At 43.3% G+C, this 24,419-nt stretch overlaps 2 protein-coding genes across 2 annotated transcripts; both read left to right on the top strand.

Moving 5' to 3' along the window:
• Nucleotides 1-2: 2 nt before the first annotated feature.
• On the top strand, nt 3-23,378 carry LOC137902212 (toll-like receptor 8). Its single transcript, XM_068746283.1, has 13 exons — nt 3-3,063; nt 14,258-14,264; nt 18,501-18,607; nt 18,861-18,953; nt 19,127-19,246; nt 19,334-19,453; nt 19,828-19,962; nt 20,039-20,161; nt 21,173-21,427; nt 22,574-22,648; nt 22,750-22,845; nt 22,918-23,180; nt 23,271-23,378. Exons 1-13 carry the CDS (start codon nt 3-5, stop codon nt 23,376-23,378), a joined length of 4,563 nt encoding a protein of 1,520 aa, XP_068602384.1.
• tmsb4x (thymosin beta 4 X-linked) lies at nt 4,496-5,387 on the top strand. Its single transcript, XM_068746289.1, has 3 exons — nt 4,496-4,598; nt 5,062-5,174; nt 5,256-5,387. Exons 2-3 carry the CDS (start codon nt 5,075-5,077, stop codon nt 5,279-5,281), a joined length of 126 nt encoding a protein of 41 aa, XP_068602390.1. The 5' UTR covers nt 4,496-4,598; nt 5,062-5,074; the 3' UTR covers nt 5,282-5,387.
• Nucleotides 23,379-24,419: the final 1,041 nt, after the last annotated feature.

A 24,419-nucleotide genomic window follows, 5' to 3' on the forward strand; every position in this document is an offset into this window, starting at 1 on the left:
GGATGCACTTGCTGCTGTTCGGTCTGTGTTGCCATTGTGGGATCCAGACTGTTGCATGCAAGCCTGAATGGATGTCAGCTCAGTTCCCGTGTGATGTCACGGCCTCCAACGACTCCACCATCCTGTTTGACTGTAAAGGACGTCACCTGCGTGAAGTTCCTCGCGGGATAACCAGCAATGCAACGGAGCTCAACTTGTCATATAATTTCATTGGCAATATTTCAGTCAGTTCGTTTTCTAACCTCCTGAATCTGACCCGTCTCAGTCTCAACTGCGCAAACAAATGCAGACCGATAATCATTAAAACGAACGCTTTCAAGAAACTGGTGAACCTGCAGAAACTGAGACTGTCTGGCAATCAACTGGATCAAATTCCCAGCAATCTCCCTTCCAGTGTGGAAATCCTGGAACTAAACTCTAACAAAATTACGTGGCTGGATAACAGAAGCTTTGCTGGTTTATCGAGCATGACACATTTATGGCTGACGAAGAACTGCTACTCCGGGCATCCTTGCCGCAGATCCGTTACCATCGTCGACGGCACGTTCATGGTCATGAAAAAACTTCAGGAACTGGACTTGTCTTTCAACAACTTAACTCACGTTCCAAAAGGATTGCCTCAGTCGTTGCTCGTTCTGCAGTTGGCTTGTAACCAAATAGAGTACATTAATGAAGACGATTTGCTCGGGCTAAAAAATTTAAAAATCCTAAAAATACAAGGTAATTGTCCAAGATGTGGAAACGCCCCATATCCGTGTGTCCCTTGTCAAAACATTTCTCTTCGCATCCACTCTCAAGCATTTCAAAGTTTGACAGAGCTTGAGGTGCTGAACATGGGAGGGAATTCCCTGAAACACATGAAAGCCCCCTGGTTTGAGCGGATGAGCAAGCTTCGAGAATTGCTACTGCCATTCAACCTCTTGCTTAAAACAGTTAGCCAAGAAGCACCATTTCTAAGGAACCTTCCCAAGCTGGAAAACATCGATATTTCATTTAACTTTGAACTGCAGTACTATCCTCAGACATTAAATCTTTCGAAAGACTTTCAATATCTTGTGTCACTCAAAACTTTGCATTTACAGGGTTTGGTCTTCAAAAACATCGGCCCAGACACACTCAGTCCTCTGTACCAGCTCAGAAATCTGACGACGCTAAACTTGGGGACAAACTTCATTATTCACTCCGATTCCACCATATTCCACAATTTGTCCCATTTGAAAATTACTTACCTTGCAGAAAACAGGCTGTATCCAGCGCCAGTGAAAAGTTCCCTGCATCTCGGTGAGGTATTCCATCAGATGTCACGCCTTCCTGTTTCACCACTCCACAGAATCAATCCGAACAGCTTGGTTTATGAGATATTTCACCAACTTATCAAGCAGGAGTGCTTGAACGCCGGGCGGGCGCTAATCCTCAGTTCAAATAACCTTTTCTTCATTTCTCCAAATCAATTCCAAGGCTACGGAAATATTGCATGTCTCAACCTCTCGGGAAATGGATTTTCTGCAGCCCTGAATGGAACAGAGTTCTCCCTGTTGCCAAATCTGACATACCTGGACCTGTCGTTCAACAGGATTGATCTGGCCTACGACTATGCCTTCAGAGAGTTGGAGAACCTGCAAGTGCTGGACCTCAGTCACAATCCTCACTACTTTGAAGCCTTTGGGATAACTCATAATTTAAATTTCATGAAAAATCTGCCTGCCCTGAGGGTGCTGAATATGAGTTACAACTTCATTCACACGCTAACGACAAAACAGATGTGCAGCGCTTCATTAGCAGAACTCCGGTTTGCACATAATCACCTCGGGAAGCTTTGGAAAGAAACAGACTTATTGTATAAGATGCTCTTTAGGAATCTCACAAACTTGACCATTTTAGATATTTCCTACAACGGCATCGCAAAGATTCCAAATGATGTCTACCAATATTTGCCACGCAACCTCACCACACTTTGCGTGAGTCACAACAAGCTCACGGATTTCACATGGGACCAGCTGAAGTTCTTCCATCAGCTTCAGTCTTTAGATCTGAGCTTCAACTCTTTACACAAAGTGGCAGTTATAAACCCAAACACCATCAACGCCCTGGCTTTCCTCGATCTGAGTCACAATTCCATATTCCACTTGGACAATGGATTTCTGAACAACGCAAAGAGTCTTCACACTCTCAGTCTTGACAAGAACTTATTGACCACCATCAATCAATCCACCTTCCAACCAAGACCCGCGAGCGCGCTCCAGACTTTGCTCTTGCAGGGAAACCCATTCCAGTGTACTTGTGATTCTTTGGATTTCATTCTGTGGCTCGAGAAGCGGAATGTAAAGATCCCTGGACTGATTACTCAGGTGACCTGCGACACACCAGCCAACCAGAAGGGCCACGCCCTGATATACTTCGACATCAACCAGTGTGTGAATGACAATCAGGCTTTGTTAGTCTACATTCTCACGTATTCCTTCGTTGTTGCTTTTATGCTCGCAGCAACCGTCGCTCACCTATTTTACTGGGACGCTTCGTATGTCCTGCACTATGTGAAAGCAAAGCTGAGCGGCTACGGCCCGTTGAGCTCGTCAGACAGCATCTATGATGTCTTTGTGACCTACGACAACAGCGACCCACACGTCTGTGAGTGGGTGATGAAGAATCTACGAGTGAAGCTGGAGGAGGAGGGAGAGAGGCATCTGCCTCTGTGTCTGGAGGAGAGGGATTGGCCGCTCGGCGTGCCGCTGGTGGATAACCTCACCAGGAGCATCCGATGCAGTCGCAAGACTCTGTTCGTCTTGACAGAGGGCTATGTCAAGACCGGGACTTTCAAGCTGGCAATGTATCTGGCCCACCAAAGACTGCTTGATGAAAATGTGGACGTGATCGTGGTGCTGTTGCTGGATCCAGTGCTGCAGTACTCTCACTTCCTCCGCCTGAGGAAGAGGGTGTGTGGCGCAAGCGTGGTGGAGTGGCCGAGAACGCCCGCCGCACAGCCCTGGTTCTGGCAAAACCTGAGAAATGTGATCAGGGTCGACAACAAGTTCATGTGCAACAAGACGTACTCAAAGTACTTCAGCAACAACTGAAGTACTGCAGATCAATATCAGCTGCCTGTGAATCGTTTATAGCTTTACAATGTGGGCAATAATACCTGGAGCCTTTATCATTCTGCTTACAATGAGAAAAAAAAATCATTTCATATTTGTTTACTGTAATATTGAATGTGATTTATTACAATAATTAAACATCTCATTAGTTTCTCTGATTGTTTGGGATTTTTTTCCAGGTTATAAATTTGTCATATCAAATATCAGTATCAATGATTCTTACCTGACTTCCAGGAAACGCAACAACATCATCATCATCCATCTGCAGAGTATTGAAAGAACACTTCCCCTCTGTCTATTGGATATTTCAGATAGATATTTGAACCGGTTTTAGTGGCCTGTGCTCTGAACCCTGAACACATCAGGCCGGTCCACAGCGGGGGATTCTGCCGTTGAAGTGTTTGTAGCGGATCTCCTTCAGATGCTGACTGAACCGTCTGTGGAACTCTTGTCGAATCAGTAACTTCTATTAAATCACGGCAGAATATTTTTAATGTCTTAGAAATAAATATTTCAATATTTTGAACCTTTTTCTGCCGCTGTCTGTTTGTCTGTCTGTTACAAAGATAACTCAGAAGGTTACCGATGGATCTTGATGAAAATTTCAGAGACCTCTATTTTACCAGATTTCATCTGGATCCGGATTGCAGATATCGAGAGGGTACACACTAGTGTTTCGGCCTGTTTCTAACAAGCATCATATTATAGCTGAGTCAATTCTGCATCGGATCATGTCAACAGATTTGTTACCTCCTCCAAGGAGGTTATTTCTTTTTACAGTGTCTGTCTGTCTGTCTGTTTGTTAGCAGGATGACGGAAAAACTGCTTTTGGGTTTTGGCCTAACTTAAATTTTGAGAGCAACCCAGATACCCATCTGGATACAATATATATATATATATATATATATGGCTTTTCCCATTTACTTGTAAAATATGCATTCAATTCACTCACCAAAAATCACAGTCGTAAAGGGGTCCGATATGAACTGCCGTGCAACATGCCTTCTGGATCTGATGCAGAATGAGGTAAAGATAAAATATTTGGATATGGATTCAAAAATCACTTAAAAATAAACTCCGATTAATTAATTTATTTTTACCTTGCTAAGAGCCAGACAGATAAACGCCGGTAAAAACATAAACTCCTTCAATGTTTCAGTCCAGTCTGACCTGGTCCGGGTTACTACCTTATTTTGGCCACACGGTGTCGCCCTTGATACAGTTTTAACCTGAGATAACATTTTCATTTTTTTTATTTTGACTCAAAACCACAAGTTTACATTCTGGTCGCTTTGAACCAAATAACGCGAACATTCCTATTAAATAGTCGAATACCTCCCTGAACTCGCCGGTCGTGGGCGGTTTTAGGAGCCGCCCGTGTGACGTCAGATGCTCGTTTGCATACTGCGCAGTATTTAATCTGGGATTTGCGCCACGACGGTCGCCGTGTTCCTGCGCTAAGGAGACGTTGACTTTACCGACACCGTAGTTTCCAGAACTCCGGTGAGTGATCCTCTGACTGTTTGCTCGCGTGTAGAACGTTTCGTGTTTAATCGTAGCGGCTGTTTGAAGCCTCAGTTGTCGGATTGTGTTAAAATGGTCTGAACCATGATGAAATGTGAGGAACTAGTTTTCCGGAGTTTCATCGTGCTGCGTCAGAGGCGCGCCTGAAAGCCGTCAGATTAATAACTTTATCACGACGTTCTGTTCAGGCTCAGTCTGAAACCTGAATAATGTCGGTTCAGTATTTGCACGACGTTTAATTTGGGTTCCAGCTGCGTTTCCCCCTGAAGTCTCGCCAATGGCGGGGAGGGGAAGCTGTTTTTTCAGGGCGGTGGTTCCTCCGCTTCTTTCTCCGACACAAGGATGTTCGCGAGTCGCCATGTTTACTGAAAACGAAGCTGTTCGGGGCTTAATTGGAAGCCCGGGTGGGTCCTGAGTGCTTTAAACTGTTTTGTCTTTTTAGAGCCTGATCAAAAATGAGTGACAAACCTGACCTGAAAGAAGTCACGGCGTTCGACAAGTCCAAAATGAAGCCTACCAAAACTGAGGAGAAGAACACGCTGCCGACGAAAGAGAGTGAGTCGTGCGCCTGAGCGAAACTGCTTCTATTCTCGAACTTCGGTGCTAATTACTAAATCTTTTTTCTTTGTTTCGTAGCTATTCAGCAGGAGAAGGAATCATGAGTCCAGCCGGGGCAGTCCGATCCGGGCTGGCTGAGGATCCAGAAAGGGGGCAGTCTTGTAAATCTTCGCTGCACAAGTTGTATGCAAAATAAAACTTTAAAATGTTCTTGTGTTCTGACTCCGTTTGTGTTCCCACTTCGTTGATAAGAACCCACTGAGTACCAACTCCGGGTTCGTAATCTGAGGCAGCCGTCCGGTTCCGGTGGTTTTGCAGGGAAAGTGTTTGTGATAATCCTGGCGTGTCCTGGAAAGCTAACTGGTTCTGGACTTGCCTTGGGAGAAACACCGGCCCAGTAGAATCACCCGGGATAAATTTACCGAACGCCGAGCTGTGCGTCACGCTGGGGGGGGGGGAAACTTTGTCCTCGTGGAACTGGGTTTGTTCTGTTGCACAATCTCCGCATGTTGGGGGAGTGGTCGTACTCGCAGCCCGTCCAGGGCGTTCCTCAAAGGGGCGTGTCTCAGACCCGCAGCGACGTGCTCTGCAGGTAAATCAGAATTAATGACGGGTTATAGTTGAAAGCTTTAATTGCACGTGGAAGTACGAATCCTTCCCAACAGTGTGCTTAAGTTCAGAACCGCAGGTCACTGAATGTTGAGTCCAAAACACGCGAATCCTGAAGCTGCTTCCTAAGAGACGTGCGTTGCTCCCGGGGGAAACTGAAGGAAGTATGAGATGCACCTGATCCTGTATTTGTTTGTTAAATACTGGATCTGCATTCAAGATTAAAGCGTTATTTTTTATGGCCTCTCCTAAATTCCATTCTGGAAATGTGTGCAGCAGTTTCTGCTCCTTCATCTGATAATCCCAACAACCTGATACGGGTGAAAACACAAACCGCTGCCAACATCTCTCTACCAGGAAGTAGTTTCCAGGTCAAGCCACAACAAAGCCAGATTCAGAGATACAACAAAGCAAACATTTAATGCCAGTAAACACTCTCAAAAGTAACTTATGTGGAAGTACCCATACAAAACAAGTTACATGGCAACATCCACTGTCTATCGGTGGGTCTCGGTGTTTGCACGGAGCCATTAGTAGACTGGTTTACGCACTTCCTTCCTCATATCTTCTAGATTTGAACACACCAGCTATTAATGCAGTTTTTGGATTTAGCTTCACAATGCAGAATAGTTAAGTAGAATTATCATCAAATTCATATTTTGTCTTTACTGAGGTTGCCTTTGTTTAAAGTGAAATTTGACACATTTTAGATGCACGACTGTAGAAGAAATCAGGAGGGGCTCAAATACTTTTTGCACATTTGAACGCTGCATTTTCTGCTGTGCGGTGGCACTGCTAATCACGGCCCTGCCAGGCGTTAATAACATTTTCTACATATCTTGTGCACAAACAAGCAAGATTGATCACGTAACCTCGACCCCACCCCGTTTGTACGGGTAATTTCCCCTGCTGGGCGGCAGGTAGGTGCCAGCTATAATCCGTACTGGATTCAGGTCACGGCTCCGCACGCAGCACAACCTGTGAAGCTGTGTCAAAATACAAATCAAATGGTCGGCTTTACATAAATAACTGATGGCATGTAAATGTCCAGACTGCAGGAGAGTCACAGCCCCCAAAGAGCTGCACTGTTTGTTCACCGGCAAATTAACTATTTAAATATGGAAAAAGGTCAAACTGGTTCCGTCTCATTCTGAAGTACAGGAATAGAAGAAGAAGAAAAGGGCGGGAGTTACAACGCTAGTTTGTTCTCCAGAACAGAACAGCTGCACTTTAATATCAGCAGAAGAGCTTGTTGCTCAGACTCTCACTCGTCTCCTTAACCTAAAGTCAATTTTAACCTGGTGAAACAGTCAACAGGCAACAGTCTGAGCAGGGATTTGCAGACTCCCCCCCCCCCCCCCCCCCCCCCCAGACACCTCCTTCGGCTCTTCCAGGGGGATCCCGAGGCGTTCCCAGGCCAGCCGAGAAACATCATCTCTCCATACATGTCGTGTAGTCATAGAAGCCCTGGATCCAACCAATTTATAAAAGCATATTTACAAATACAAGCAGTGCTGCTTATTCAAATACAGTACTTGAAGTGCACCATAAAATAGAAACAGGTTCATATAAAACTGTCTTACAGGAACTCCTGCAGGAAAGTAAGGCTTGTTCCTACAGGTCAGGAGTCTAACACGAAGGAGGACGTGACAGGAGCTCTCAGCCGCTCGCAGCAGCACGGCGAAACTCATTCCTCCTCAAGTTCAGGCAAAAACATAAATGCCTGATTCATCTTCCGTGGACATCGTTTCCATGGTAGCAGACCGGAGCATTTCAACACATGATCAGAGGGATTGCAGGATTGTTCAGAACATAAATGCATTTACTTTGCTTCAGGGAATAATATTGATACCCTTGCAGGTAATTGTTACTTTTTATCCCCAGGCGGAGGGGGTGGGGGGGGGGGGGGTAAATAAATAAATGCATAATTTAAAGAAGGAAAGTAGAGATTGATTTTAAGTTGTTTCCTTCACTTTATGCAAGTCAACAGGATGCATCACACCCGCTGGAAAAAGTGTTGACCTGCCAGAGCATGTTTGCCAGGTCTGCACAGAGCCTTGCATTCTTCTTTGGTAGATAAGAATGCTACTCAGCTCACACAGTGTTGAGCAATGTGGCCAGTGTTAGCTCTAATGGAAGACATAATGCATTAATGGGACTTCATCTTACATGGAGCACGGCCATCCCAGCTAGCCAGCCGTTTACTGTTGTGAGACAATCACTTCCTCAATTCTTCAAGGGAATAAAACATATTTTTGATTGGTCTTTCTGATAAATGCACAAGGAAAACGAGGCTATTCAGAAGCTACTATTGCTCACTGAGGGGGGATATTTATCTACCTGACTAACAAGCTAGCAAATTAACAGGAACGCACAAATATTTAAAGCGAACCTCTCACAGATAAGAACATTCTAAAAACGTATCTGGAACCTGCAATATAATAATAAAAAGGCAGCGTAAACACAGAGTTGCCTGAGAGGTTTCTAATTGTAGGAGAGCTGCTACATTTGAGTTAGAGTCGTGTCCATCAAAAACAAACTAGTAGACAAAGCCCCGTCCAACAGAGTTACATCGCAAGGGTTGCAGCCAAGGAAGCTATACGCGAAACAGAAGTGAGTCAAATACAGATAAATGGGTAAAATGTCAATTACAAAACTTCTTCTCAAATTCTTGGAACAGTCAAGAGAAAAAAGTCAAGAAGGAATGTTGTGTTCGAGCTTCTTCCCTCAGTGAATACACCGTGACACCACACACAATATGAGGAAGTGAAACGTTGGACAGTCTTCACAGCACAAAGCCAACACATTCAAAGAGAGAAGAGCTTTCCACTTCCGCAAATACTTTGTGCGATTCACAATCACCACGACCCAACTTTGCTGATAAGATTTAATGTGACGTGTGCATGCAACTTCGGTAGCTCTGTAGTTCACTAGCTGTGAGCATGGCACACACACACACAGAGACACACACACACACAGTGCTTACAGTGTGTCTGGGTGCACAGGAAGAATTGCGTGTTGCATGCTAGTAGAGATAAAGACACAGGAAGTGTGAAGTAAGATGTCAGTGCATGAGTTCAAAGGGGAATATAGTCATTTTGTGAGGCCGATCATGTGGTGACAAACTGGAAGTGAGTGTTTTCAGTTTGACGATGAAGCAGATGCCGTAATTAGAGAGTTATGAAAATCTGTAACATGATAGATCTGTGTTTTGAATATATTTTCCTAGCAAAAGCTGAAGCCAACAGTTAAATGCGATTGAAGGGTAGAGTTTGACAACATGGGCACTGACGTGTGAGGATATATGACTTTTTATTCGGCTGTTTCTTCTGTGTCCTCTGGTGTTTACATTCATATTGAGGTGCTTTGTCACAGATTTAGTCTGAAGTTTAAAAAATGTACACTTTTTTTAGAATGTTTCTGTACACAGTTACCATTTACTGCTATTGGACATCCATGTAAAATGTTGTTTACTCCCCGGAGGTATTCACGGCACTTTGTTTTTATTACCACATAAATGAAGATGATTATATCAAATGAATGAGGAACAAAATACAGGTTCTTCACAAACCATTCACACACATTTCTAAGCAAACACTTTTACACACATTTCAAATCTCCAAAGGGTGTCTGCTATTGCACCAGAGCAGGATAATGCGTCTGATTAATCCTCAGAGTTGCAGGATAATGAAGCTTGTGAAGTCACATTGATTTTTCTCTCTCTTACAAAGCAGCGTTCTAGACTGCATGTTAGCATCTCTTTGACACGTGCAAAATAACTTTTACATTTTATTAAAGTGTTGATCATGCAATGGTCCTCATGATGATATAAACACTGATGATCACACAGTGTTGTCATCAGTCTACACCTGATGAAGCTCCGTTCCGTCGCAGCCTGTGCTGTCGACAGTGGGATGCACAGTTGCTGTTTGCTGCAGAAGCTTGTTTGGGAATCCGTCTGACTGCAGAGAGAAGTTTCAAACGTGAGAAACAGGATGTGGTCCAACAGCAGCAGAGACAGAACTCCACAGTTAAATCGTGTGCCGGCGGAGCAACAGAGACCGAAGTGCCCGAATAAAGCTCACTTCTTGTTTAAGGCAAGTCACGATCATAAAAGGAGCACTTTAAGCATTAAATAACGCTGCAGATTATTGTCGTGCAGGAACGCAGCATGCATTCGTGTGTGCTCAACACATGCAAAATGAACGTAGAGCACGTTCATGTCGAGACAAAAGGCACAATAATGATGACGCCACGATTCTATTGACTGTGTCAACATTTCCACACTCGTTATGTGAATATAACTGTCAGGAACTATTTTTGCATTACGGCAAACATTCACAACAAAATGACTAACGTGGCAGTAAACACTACACACAATATTCTGTCTCTTTGCATTTGTATCTCGCAGTAAGAGGCGACATGGAGCAGAGTGAAGTTATCTGAAGGTAGATGATCTCTTCTGCCAAACACCTGGCGAGGCTTGAAGAACAGCATCCGAGGAATGCCCTTCGCTCAGTGCTTCATTGTCCCAGCAGCCACATTCAGCAGGTCTCAACAGTGTGGAGTTTGTTCCTCCGCACAGACCTGTAGCTGTGTTTGCATTTGCGATGCTATCACCAGATCAGGCACACTCCCACCGCATCTGCATCTGTTCTGGCAGCGGCTGCTGCAAAGCGTGGCAACGAAAGCTGCGGCCTTCGTTAAGTCCGAGAATAGGTGACCTGGCAATAAATGGGTGAGTGTTTTTCACATGTATGTGCATGTGTGTGTGTGTGAACAAGCAGAAGGAGAGTCCGAAGCAGCACAAACGTTAACAATCAGACCACATTGTAGTTTGCTCACTTATAGGGCCCATTTATAAATGGAGAAAACGTACATGTCAATTCAGGCGACACAAAGAGGACACATGCATAGAAACTTGTCGTATTCATCTACATGTTTCACACCTGACTTTTGAGTCCCTGCAATGATGAATCTGGGAGATTGAAACCTTGTTCGTTTCAGTAACACAAAGAGCCACCCCAGTTTGCCGTAACAACAGCGACACTTTAAAGGTATTGTTAAGAGCCTCTCTCTTTATCTGAGATTAAAACTGAGATTTCTTCTAAATAGTTGACAGCAAAATACCATAACATACTCAGTACACGTATGTGTATTTTATATGTATGCAATAAATATGATGGTTGGTTGGACTGGTGTGATAATCAATCGCTTATATTATTGAAACATTTGCATCAATGCCAATGGAGCCACCCTCACAGCGTGGCTCACCTGTGCCTGCTGCTGCATTACTAACTAGAAAGACAATCAGAGATTGCAGACCCCGCCTCCAAAAGACTATTGGATCTTGTGAGACAGTAAACAGGGCCTCCGGATCAGAGGGGCCAAACCTGCTCTAGCTTGCTGCTCCGGAATGTACTACAAGACTCCTTCTGGACTCTTTTTCCCATCATGCCATTCGTGTCCCTCCCTCTTAAAGTGGCAGTTTACAGCACAGGCACGATTCCAGATGTAAAAATAATTCTAGAATCTGGATCCAGATCCGGATCAAAGACAAACAAACAAACAGACAAACAGACAGACAAACGCACCCAATTGCAATACCCTCGCTTCCGCTTCGGCGAGGGTAATGAGTGTTAATGGTGGGACAGCAGCTGAGACCACAGCCTGCGTTTGTGTCTGTGTGTGTGATCTCCCTCTGGATCCCCCCCCACGGTCCGTCTCTCTGGAGGTCCTGGTTCAGCATCACTTATCAGCTGTCATGCTGTCATTGTGTAATCCGTGTGCAGTAGATACATCTGGATGTACGAAGCTATGAAAGGATTAAAATGTGTGTTGGATAGTATAAATATCAGAAAGCTGCACAGCGAGGAGAGGGATTTCCTGTCCGTGGACAGGTATGAAAGATGAGTCTCGTCAGGGCTGGAGTCAAACGCATGTCTCAAGGTCACATCTATTATTGTAGAGCGGATTCTAGTCCGGTCACTCACATTGGATTTCAAAAGCAGCAGACAGAGAATGAAGTGTGAATTAAGACAGGAAGTAGTCTCCCGACATTCCTTTTAAAACTTCATGATCTCTGATGGCAGCGTTCACGTGCATTTTAGCACTTTACTTCAGTATCTATGAAGTTCCCATTTTCACAGCAGCCAGTGTTGTTTGCAGAACAGTCATTGCTTGTCTAATCTCCTAGGGCAGGAAGCAATGTTCCCTCTAAATTTTCATGTGTTTGAGCAAACACACAAAGTCCCTGAGCGGACCCTCGGAAAAATGTGAGCAACATCATAATAATACATTTTATGTTGAAAGCACTTTATATTTGAAAGCAAACCTCAAAGTGCACAATAGTATAAAAAAACATAAAAATGAGAGATAAAATCAACAAATAAATCAGATAAAATTAACAAGCAAGGGAGGTACAATTTCTTTTTGTATAAGGAGGAAGGGTGTTAACTGTGGATGATGAGGAGTATATGTTTTTCTTTGTATATGATAGTATTTTATAGTTTATTAATATGAGTATTTATGTTAACTATTTTGCTCTAAACTGAATAATAGTTACAAAGGGGTAGGAATTATTTTTAAATATTCCACTTATTCCGACTCCTTTTTCAAACTATGTGCTGCGTTTTGTTATGTCTTTTGTTTTTTTTATCAGTATTTCTTTCTTTTGTATGTGCAAATACTTACATCTTTTTATACATGTTAGAAAATAAAATTCATTCATTCATTCATGTGGAACTCCTCGTCTGCAAAATACAGCATATAACCAAATTTGTTCTGTGTCCTTCTCACGTCTCCAACGGTTGGACACGTTGTCCAGGTTGACGTCCTCGCCTGCCTGCAGCTTTGACTTTATACGCATCGGCTGGTTCAAACACTTCAAGACCATTTCTGGATGCTATTTTAATACAGTTCATTAAACTAAGTTATCTTTCAATGTATCCTGCTTTCAAAACAGGTTGGTGTCATCTTTGGACCTTAACAGTGATAATTATTAACTATTATAAACATTTAAAACATGTTTGTATCATCATTAGACCTTTACAATGACAATTATTAACTATTATGAACTTTACAAAATGCTGAGGGGGCGGCCAGCCTACTGAAGACACTCTGCTGTTGCGATGCCAATTTGCTTTGCTTATTTGCGTGATGCCGGATTTGAGATAAAAATGCTGTGCAATCCCACACGATGCGGGACGACTGGTCACCGTGCATCAGAGTCTTCCTCACCAAGGCTCTGAAGCAAGGCTGAAGCCTCCATAACTTTTGTTTTATTTCTACTTGTCATTTTCGTCTCTTTTGGGTTAAGAGTGAAGCTATAAGTTTTAGCTTCACAGAGCCTAAAAAACAAACAGACAATAGAGCAGGTGAAAGGCAGGACAATGCAGCAAAGAGTGACACATGACGCCCCGTAAAACGCATGCAGTCAATCTGACTGCTATGGTCATTCGAGGTAGTAATAAAACAATGTTATAATAATATATACACACATTTAGGAAAAGTTAGGATCCCATTGGTACATAGTTTTTTTTAAACCAAGTTATAAAGCAGTCAAAATGGATGCCTTGGTAGTTCTAGTGTTAAAGAGTCGCATCTCCTTTTCACTCTGGCGTGCTGAGATGACGTCACCGCCCGTTCGCCTTGTCATCATTATAAAGGGTCGCATCTTAAGAGCGTCTTCCCTCCACATCGGCCACGCCGCTGTGTTCGCTCAAACACCTGTGGCGGCGGACGTGGATTAGCTGCGTAAAAACGCACACGACTCATCGTTGGCTGCAGCAGCCGGTCAGCGGCCACTGACTGGCTCACATTGAAAAGTAGCACAGCATGAATTTTTACGTGTTTGTTTTTTTTTCAATTCAGGTTGGATTTTGTTTTTGTGCGCTGCAGAGATTTTCGCTGCGCGAAGACTGCATCAGCTTAGAGGGAGCGTTGGCAGGAAGTGGTTGTGTACACGGATCAGTTTCAAAATAACTTCTCAACAGTCTTGTTTCTCCTTTTATAGTAAAGTCTTGGCCCATTGTCTCAGGGAGCACGGTGAGGGCATCAGAGGGTATGAATGTCCTCAGAGGGTATTTTGAGAAGGAGCGTTGCTGATCACAGAAACGATGACATCATCGAACTAGAAGCCGCTCTCCTCAGCCAATGGCATCGTCCCATAAACCTCAACAACTGAAGAAGGCAAATATGACACAACACTGAGCCGCACGAGTTGCTGTGATGAGAGTTGGATCCGTTTGTGATGAAGGTGTGATTCTGGATCTAGCCCTCAGTGGGTTGGTGATTTTGGTTTGACCCTCTTATTCGCCAGCCAGAGCTTTTCGGTCGCGTACTGCTGTCTCTATTCTGCTCTGCAGACAGACGGAGGAAGTCCTTTTGTCCCACGGGTCACAAGACTTTTCAGTTCCTCCCAGCAGGGCTGAGCCGGAACTGATGAATAAATGATCTCCTGAACTCTCTAGCTCAGAGGTGGGCAAACATTTTGACTCGCGGGCCAGAATGGGTTCTAAAATTTGGCAGAGGGGCCGGGCGACAAACAGATGGATGGCGTGTTTGTGTGAACTAATATAAATTACATGTAAAAGACATTTAATGAAATGTTTGGCATTTTACAGGTATCATTAGGGAAAGGGTCAAATGAATGAGGTTTAATTATAATAAAATTTAATTTAATGATATAATTTGGACAAGTTTGGCGGGCCGGATTAAATAGCCCAACGGGCCGTATATGGCCTGGGTTTGCCCATGCCTGCTCTAGCTGCATTTGGGCAGTTAGATCATATTAACTTATGCACAATTGTTATTTTAATGTTGTTGGAGGCTTTATTATCTTCTATGAATGACTTGAACTGAATGAAAAAGAGGCTCTATTTCACAATGTTGGAAAAAAGATTCCTGATCTGCATCCGGATCCACCTCAACATTATAATCAGCTCTTCCATGTCACAGGATCCACCACTGTAAAAAAAAAAAGAGATCATTCTGTTGACACAGACAGGCCTCGGTTTAAGTTTATCACCTTCCGGGTGCAGTCTTGTAGTTTACGAATGAGCATGAGTAAATATCAAAATGTTGGCAAGCCCTCTTGCTGCACATGCATCGAGGCAGCGCTGCACTGCCTGCATTCAGTTTAACAACCAGGAGCCGGAGGAGCAGCAGCAGATACGATCTATCCGAGTCAAGTCTTGACCTGAAACTGGCCCTCGGGTGATGAAACAAACTGCTTGCTCTCAAAACGTAACCATGAAACAGCCAGTAAGACTCCCAGCCAGCAACAGCCACCTCTCTTTACGGCACGCCTCAACTTGTACCCTGAGAGCATTCAGAGCATGGCGCCAAAACCGAATATAAGGAGGCAGACAGGATGAGACAAAGCCCACAACAAAACACAACTGCTGTAAAATTCCATTGGCAAATACTTCAGATCTATACAGAGTGTATGAAACCAGTCCCGATAAGTCAGACCAGCTGGGTCACTGGGGCACATCGGCTATCCAGTGAGAGGACATTTAGTTTTAGTTTATCATTAGAAACATACTACTACTACTAATTATTATTATTATTGCCTTTGTCTGACTTACATGTTAACTTGTACTGAACTATGTCTTCCCCTCCTGGAGGAAAAGAGAATCGAGCAAATGTAAAGAAGGCAGATTTTCATTTCTGAGGTCACTGAGAGATATTTTATGCACACTTTGACACAGATAAGATTCTGATGTTCTGCCACGTGTATACACACACACACACACACACACCTATCTGCCCCTGGGTCTCCTCCCAAGGCCCAACCCACTTCAGTTGGCTCCGCCCACTGCGGGGGTGATCTCTAGCTACTTCAAATACTGTAACTATTGCATCATAACTATCATAAATGAAACAATCCTTACATTTATTAGCTCTAAAAATAAAGAATTAAAATATTTCCTTGTATTTCAGATGGGAATATTCTGATTTATGCTCACATAAACGCCATTGAGCTGCACAGAAACAATGTTGGAAGTTGGAGCGGTGATGAAAATGTCAGAGCTTCCTCGTGAGCAGAAGATGGAGCTGTTGCAGCAAGAATTCATCAGCATGGAGCCCAACGACTCCACCACACCGATGCTGCGTCACACAGAGCCACGGGGTACAGATGACATCCAAGACAGCCTACGATGAAACAAACGACATGCATGATGCTAGAAAGCAGCTCCGTTACACTGTGCTGCCCTCAAACAGCTACGATCAAGCTGACTGCAAAAACACAGCTGACAAAACAACTTACAGGCAGTTGACACGTTGTCCTCATTGTTTTATGAGAATACAGTTTACATGTTATGTCATTTTAGTTCTGCATTTAGCTTATTATAACACATAATTAATTACAGAAGCATACTCCTGTTTTATTTTTATATAAGGTTTTTAAAAAGTTGGCATGGCATCGTCTAGAAGTTATTTCTATAACTTCTTACCCTTGTGGAAACATTTTTCATGTCGCCATAGGGGGTGTGAATAATCCAAACACTGACGGCTGAATTCCGTGCATCTGATTTAGTTTCATGGCCGTGGTATTGTTCCTGCTGGCTCCCTGTCACGTTGTTAACGTTATAAGTGACACTCGTCTTTCTACAGTTTCATTCCAAAATGTCAGCTGTGAAGAAAGCCTGCAACCCTTGGTTGGTTGCTCCTAAAAGTCGTCATCCCAAAGCATAAAAGAATATTCAAATCAGCCATGTTTACTTCTTAAAGTAGGAATTCATCATGCAAAGACATTTAGTACCCCTCAGATGTCACATACTACATAACCCATACTACACCAGCGGCGTAGCTCCAAAAACTAGGTCAGCACGGTGAAAACAACCACATGGGGGCCAACAAAGTGCCTAAAGGTTCTAAGGTTCAAGACCTATTTGGGCCGTATCCATGACAACTACCCTCTGCACCTATGATGAACTAATGATTCATCATAGAGTAATACCGCCTAGAAACATCTTTGAACTGCTCAGCATCCATAAACCGGACTTGCGATGCTTGTTGAGGGGACTTTGCTAAGGTTAAAAAAAATATTTCTTAAAAATTACTCATTAGCAAAAATCTATAAAGGTTTTAAGGGGATGATCAAATTTACCAGCCTATGTGTGTGTGTGTGTGTTTTCCTCCACCATGTGGTCTTGTACAGAGTTTCAGTGAAGAGAAGGGAGCCCCCCTAAACATAACTCCCACCCCTCTTCCAAGCCCACTCCTACCCACCACAACCTATCCCTAACTCCGTAGTGTCATTTCAGTATCAACCCACCTCCGGGATTTCAAAGAAGAAGAAAAGGAAGCAAATTATTGGACTTTATTGAGCGCAATAATTCTTTCCCCCTGGATGAGATTTCGTTTTGTCTTTGTGCTCTGGAATTACATGAAATCCGACGTGTCTCGTGAAACCAGTTCCTGTCTGCATTTTAATGAGCATAAGCCCCCAGGAGGTGAAATCAGAACTCCCATCAACCCAAGTCAGCCCCGTGGGAAGCAAAGCTGTTCCCAGTCACAGACATGCAGCCGTTCACCTTAGCCTGGGCTCTTTGTCTCCTGCTCCACATCTGCTCTGGAGCCACGGATGCTCAGAGGTAAGTCAAAATACTACGACAGTGTTGTTTTTGTACGGTTGGGTTCTACCAGATGTTCTGAGGAAGGCGTAACTGTTGATACTGACTGATCTTTTACATTTGTTATCATGTATTGAGTAGAACTCTTCTGACATATTTCACAGCAAGTGTAAAATGAACTTGATTTAAGTGTCACCAACAATATTTGGCTAATATAAAGTTTGGCCAACGTCCTGTCCAAAGCAAACGTTGGTTCCATTTGAATCGTTCCTTCACTTGGTTTTATTTTAAGAGCAGCTCGATGAGTAACACGAAGCTGCTGTTACTTTGCCTTGAATTGCATTTTAATACTTAACTGTAAAAACTGTTGTTTTTAAATGGCATGCAGGCACTGCTGCACCTCAGCTAAATGTAGCGCAGCACCTGTCACACTCTGGAGCCTCTCCTGTGAACTATTCTGGTTGATTTCTACCAGGTCTCAGATTCCTCCAGCCCCCCTGGAGCTGACGTTGGGATTTTACCCCGCGACCCCTAAACATATATAAGAGCACTGAGCTCAACATACCCAATAATGCTAAAAGCAGCAAATAAAATCTTCATTTCCTGCACAGCTCTGCACTGCAGGCTATTTTAAATGCAAAGCTGACATGTTAACCACGACTGACAATAACTTTACCATTGCTCGGACTTCAGGGATTATCAGTCAGTCAGAGTCAGCTGAAGATCAAGGTTAAAAGAATGACAAGTGGTTGAATATGAGGAATCAGTGTGCAGGGCAGGAAGTGTGTGATTGTGTGTCTTTCCCCATTTGCATCCTACATCCTGTCAGCCGGCTGTTGTTCCACAGGGAGCCTCACTTTTATAACTAAGCAAGCCCACGAGATGACATTATTATTTTAGCAGATTACCATCGTTGGCTCAAATATTAGAAATACACAAAAGATATACAAGACAAGCATGGAAGCAGAGGATAGGTATAAATTGGGAATATCTATACTACATGTGTTATATGCATCAATGTTTGATTGTCATCTGGAAAATGCATTCATGCATTGCACAGGGTGGGATATAAACTTTGCTCAGAAAGTGAAATTACAGATGTCACCCTTTACTTCTCTGCTTTTCTACAAAGGCATTACAGACAAGTCCTTACTGGAAACCAGGCGGGCGTGTGTCGCTATGGCAGGAGGCTGGAGTGCTGCTATGGCTGGAAGAAAAACAGCAAAGGGCAGTGTGAGGGTAAGCTTGATTCAAAGGCCGCTTTATGATAGCTATAAAAATTAATTGCAGTGGAAGCCTGCTGTATAATACACAATGCCCTAGCAACTGTTATTCCTTTCATGAAAGGCATATTCCTAACCCCAAAAATCTGGAAGAAGTTATTCCAGATCGAAAAGCCTGCATAACAGAGATGTGTGGTTACTCTATGCTCCATCATTATCACGCTCCTGACATTCTGGCGGTGTTTTCTCCATGTTAAATGTTTTACCAGCTCAATGTGAGCACGGCTGCAGGCACGGAGAATGTGTTGGCCCCAACAAATGCAAGTGTTTCCCAGGATACACCGGAAAAACGTGTAATCAAGGTAGGGATTACGGATTCGATGAAGTGGGTCTGAAAAATGTGGGTCAACGTGGGTCTAGGATCATTTCATTTCCAGCTGATATCTCACTTTGCCAAACACTTCATGGTAAAAAACAAATTCCATGAAATTATTAACAGGCTGCTAGAAAAGGTGCGACCCATGTCTTGTTCCAGATCTGAATGAGTGCGGCCTTAAACCTCGCCCCTGTGAGCATCGCTGCATGAACAGCTATGGAAGTTATAAGTGCTACTGTCTCAACGGTTACACGCTAATGCCTGATGGAGCTTGCGCCAGTGAGTAATGCTGTGCTACTATCCACACAGACCTAAGCAGACACATTTATGAAGAATTGCATACTCAAATGTGTTTTTTGTGTGTAGATTCCAGGACATGTTCTCTCGCTCACTGTCAGTACGGCTGTGAGGACGTTCATGGGGAGATTCGTTGCATCTGCCCGTCCGTGGGGCTGCAGCTTGGCCAGGATGAGAGGACTTGTGTAGGTGAGCAGCATTAAGTGTCAAACAGAGAACTCAGTTCATAGATGAGACATGATTGGAGGTCGATATATATATTTATACACACAGTACATGTATAGAACACATGACAGGTGACTTACAAACGGTAACTTTAATATTATCTTGTCATATTATTGTGCACATTTGCCCTTGTGTTAAGCAGCTAATTACACCACTCACCAGGTAGAGCTATGCTTCTTGCCTCGCCCAGCTCTCCATCAAACACAGATCAGCAGTGATGGCTAATGGAAGACAGGGAGGGGTCATGAGCACCTGGACGGCGAAGCTCCCGATATTTTTTTCTCTATGTAGATAATCTAAACGAAACAAAATCAAAACATCTTTAACTTTCCTTTCAGATATTGATGAATGTGCAGCTGAGAAGAGCCTCTGCCCGTACAACAGACAGTGCGTGAACACCTTTGGAAGCTTCTACTGCAAATGTCAGGAGGGCTACGATCTGAAATATGTTAACGGGAAATATGACTGTGTAGGTAAGGTATTCAAGGTGAGGGAATCTTTACATTCAATTCAAATCCAAAGGTGCAAATAGGCTTCTTCCACTTCCAGACCACGATGAGTGTGCAGCTGGAACGCACACGTGCAGCCACCATGCTGACTGCCTGAATACTCGAGGAGCCTACAAGTGCAGGTGCAAGTCCGGCTTCAGAGGCAATGGCTTTGAATGTTCTGGTGAGGTCCAAGAATTGCTACCCCGAGTTATGAATTAATTTCCCAGGTGAGAAGAGTCACTCGACTACGTCTAGCTTCCTGCTTCCGGCCGCGAGTTATCTTTGCAGAAAGCCACAACCTGGAAACACAGCTGTATAAATATAATGTTGATAGGTAGCCAACCCTTCTCTAGAATGAGCAGGACGAGTTGTGTTGTCCTCTTTGGACCCAGATAGCAGGTGACGCCTTGTCTCGCCAAATGGCATGAAGAAAATTTGCCAGAGGTTTCAGCCTCAATGAAGATGCCTTTAATCTCTTTTTTATAGTAAAGCCTTTTTATCTGAGGTCATGGAATGGCGACAAGGGCAGTGCAGATGATTTCATCAATGGTGAGATGGTGTGGAATCTGAGACTGTGCTTTCACCGCTACCTCCCTGCCATGCAACAGCCCCTCCTCAAACGCCTTCCCTCACGCATGGCTGAAAATGCTGCATGTCGTCAGCACACGCAGCTTGATTTGAGAACCTGAATCCTGTGCATGGCCTTCCTTTACATATATACGTTATAATTACATTCAATCATTGTTGCTGCCATGCCTCAGTTGCATGGAGTAGAACTCAGACAGCAGCAGCTAAACCAGGCATGGGCAAACTAAGGCCCGGGGGCCATATGCGGCACGTTGGGCTATTTAATCCGGCCCGCCGAACTTGTCCAAATTATATCATTAAATTAAGTGTTATTATAATTAAACCGCAATCTTTGACCTTTTCCCTCTAATGCTACCTGTAAAAGGCCAAATCCTTTCATGTAATGGCTTTTGCAGGTCATTTATATTAGCTTACACAAATACTCCATCCATCTGTTCCTGGCCCGGCCCCTCTGGCTAACTTTAGAACCCATTGTGGCGCGCGAGTCAAAAAGTTTGCCCACCCCTGAGCTAAACAACATCAAATGCAGCCTGGTAAAATAAGCCATGTCCCAGCCATGATTGTTTTTCCACCTGTCTGATGAGGTTCCTCTTCCTGCCTGCAGCCATTCCAGACTCTCAGTTCGGGTCTGTGATTCTGGGAGGTAAGCTGGACGAGGACGAGGACATCAAAAACGCTATCCCCGATCCAGTCGCGACCCCACCCCCGGGGGTCCTCCAGCAGCCTTTTGACTATGACAGAGACGTATACATTGGCAGCACGACTGAAGACAGACAGGGAGAGGAATTTCCTGATGAAGAGGAAGAGGGAGAAGAGGAGGAGGAGGACAACCAGCTCAATCCAAGAGGAGATGTTTTCAGTAAGCGTTCTTTCGTTTAGCTGCCTTGATGTATAAACCACAGACAGAAAATCAGCTGGACAAACACAATATGTTGTGATTAGATCAGCAGATCAGTCTAAGACCTTCGTCTGAGAGGACTTGTTGCATCATGTCCTTGGAAAGATCAGGTTCTTCTATAAGACCTGCATAATTCTCCTTATATGTCAATCAATCTTGTTACTGGACAATAGATGTAGCCTTCACTAAATAAAGAAAGGAATATCAGTTACTCTATTGATTAGAAGACATTGTGGCTGCAGTGAAGTGTGGATAGTGTGGCCATATACCGGTATGCACCTCAGCGAGAAGCCCCACGAATGAGGTTACATGTCATCACTGATCTTGATATTTATAGGGGGGGGTAAGGTAGCAAGAGGAGACAGGCCCCGAGACATCCATCACCTCCGGGGAGGAATCTTCGTTTGATGGCATGTGAGAGCAAAGTGATGCAACGCATCCTGGGCTGGCGTCCAATCTCCTGAGGCAACGGAGTCTCCAAGCCCTTTATTATATTTACCCCATAACAGATGTTGTGCCAACAGGCTTGATTCCCGTGGGATAGTCTGTCATCAGCAGGCTGGACCTCTATGGCACTAACCCACTATGGCCAAGCAGGTTCATTAGCCACAGCCGTCACTTGGGTGCTGCAAGACCTTTAAACTAGTGGGAGGTTGTTTCTTGAAGACGTGAGTGACAGCAGGGCAAGTCTACACATGTCGGTTGAAAGCCTATTTCTGGCTTCTGCTTCATTGTGGAAAATCTCTTTACTATGTAATTTTAAAATGTTTAATAAGAGCACACACATTTAGACCCATTCATTGACAAAATGCTCCTAAAAACGAGGAACTAAATAAAAACAAAATAATTAATATGTCTGCTTTCGCTCATTTGGTGTCTATAACATTTAGCAGTTTCATTTTCTCAGTTGCCCAATTACTCAGGATATTTTACTTTCACTAATGACTTTAGTTCTTGTTGAATCTTGACATTCAACTCTCTTGACAGGTTTACTGCAAGAGTTTTAAACAGTTTATGATAGATCATGTACCTAATGACTGGCTTTCTATTATTTAGCTGAAAATCAATGAACAGATGCTGATTTCCTTTTTTTCTACTTCCAAACAGCACCAGAGGACTTTGAATCGGTGTTTGGCCCAGTCACAGAAGTCAAAGAAATCCAAATAACGCCAGTTCAGGAAGGTAATAAAACATCTACCAGTACTTACTGCATGTGACTTGATCATATATTGAATGTCTGAGTGGCTCATTTGTTGATGTGATCCTCTTGTTTTACCTTTTAGACTTTTTAATGGATTGTAACTTTGACCAGGGAGAATGTGAGTGGCTCCAAGACAGGGCTGACAACATGGACTGGAGCGTAGCTTACCATGACGATGGTAAGATAATTATTAATAGATTTCTTCAAAGTTAGATTTGTTTCATGCATCCACGACCATAACCTCGTTCAGGTACTGAGTATTACATGGCCATGAGTGGGCTCATTGGGGACCAGGAGGACGTAGCCAAGCTGAAGCTGCTCCTCGGCGACCGGGTCCAGCAGGGCAGCTTCTGCCTCACCTTCGACTACCTGGTGACGGATCGTTATGTGGGAACCCTCAGGGTGCTGCTGGATAACAGTGTTTACCCAGTGTGGGAGCAAAGCCAAAGCAGAGACCAGCGCTGGCAGACAGAGTTCCTCACTGTGGCTTGGGAAGAGGAGGCCCCAGAATCTGTGAGTCACTCATCGAGAACAATGCTAATGATACTGGATATTTTTTTCCCCTCACATTAAGATGCAATGATATCATTGGATGTATTTTAGATTGTCTTTGAAGCTCGGCGTGGGAGAGGAGTTGGAGGAGAAATTGGTCTGGACAATGTCGTGCTGACCTCAGGCCCTTGTCAAGAGGATGCCGACCTCATCTTTTGAGAATTCCCAACCAGGATTTACAACTTGCAAATCTGCTTTGCTCCTGTTTCCTGTTCACACTATGATCTCTTCCCTGTGAAGTTTCTTAACATGAAACAAAATTGCTTATCTACAGGATAGTCATGTAAATATTCAGCTACATGAAGGGAAGATTATAATCAATTAGGTCACGTATGTTTATTCAGCATGTTGCCCATTTATACATCCTCCTGAATTCGCTCTTATGATTCAAATTCGTCCCTTAAGAAAACAAAGACCTCAGGAATATGTGGAAATGCTAGAATTGTTTCTTTGTTAGTTTTGACAGTATTGCTCTCATTTCTTTTTTTATGTATGTGATAGTGGATTCGTGAAGTTAACTGAAAATAATCTATGACATGTAATGTGAATTCTTATGCGCCTATCTGAAATGCAGTCTTAGATAAATCAGATATTTGAAGGCTGATTACTTTAAATGGAAAAAATATGATTATCGGTGATGTAAACTTTGCTTTCTCATATTGTATCAATGCCTAAAATCTGTTTGTTTGGTTTTTTTTACTTCCGAGAATCATTCTTTTTTTCTGTTCATACCACATGGCTCCATGCCCAGGTATTGCTTAGGAAAGTCCATTTGCTGAATGGAGACATTCAACCACAAATTAATCAAAATGCATGGATGCAAGGTGATATGTGACTGATTGTTCATTTATGGTTGTAAATAATACCTAATAGTATTCACAATAAGACTTAATGACACACCAGGAATCAATCATTAAAACTTTTTTTTTTTCACATTGTGGTAAGACTTTACTTTGTGGTGTAAAATTCTGTTCTTACCTTCAGTGGAAATCTCATTCCAAAAAAACATTAGTACGGTAACTGCAATTTGCACAGTGTGGTTTATTTCAATTAATGCAGAGTTACATTAAAAATTAAAAAGGAATTCAGTTAAGAGAAAAACAAACTGTAAAAAATAATGAGCGAAGAGGTGTTGATTAGAAAAACAAAAACAAAAACAGGAGCAAAACCCTAAAATCCCAGTAGAACCTGGTTTTATAT

This window comes from Brachionichthys hirsutus, chromosome 12, assembly GCF_040956055.1.
Source record: "Brachionichthys hirsutus isolate HB-005 chromosome 12, CSIRO-AGI_Bhir_v1, whole genome shotgun sequence".
NCBI classification, from domain to species: domain Eukaryota; kingdom Metazoa; phylum Chordata; class Actinopteri; order Lophiiformes; family Brachionichthyidae; genus Brachionichthys; species Brachionichthys hirsutus.

Excerpts from the sequence above, each read along its gene's own strand:
- LOC137902212 (XM_068746283.1), top strand. The coding sequence starts at position 3 with ATGCACTTGCTGCTGTTCGGTCTGTGTTGCCATTGTGGGATCCAGACT. Across the intron at positions 22,846-22,917 it reads CGTAGCTTACCATGACGATG|GTACTGAGTATTACATGGCC; the intron begins GTAAGATAATTA and ends AACCTCGTTCAG. Across the intron at positions 23,181-23,270 it reads AAGAGGAGGCCCCAGAATCT|ATTGTCTTTGAAGCTCGGCG; the intron begins GTGAGTCACTCA and ends GATGTATTTTAG.
- tmsb4x (XM_068746289.1), top strand. The coding sequence starts at position 5,075 with ATGAGTGACAAACCTGACCTGAAAGAAGTCACGGCGTTCGACAAGTCC. Across the intron at positions 5,175-5,255 it reads CACGCTGCCGACGAAAGAGA|CTATTCAGCAGGAGAAGGAA; the intron begins GTGAGTCGTGCG and ends TTTGTTTCGTAG.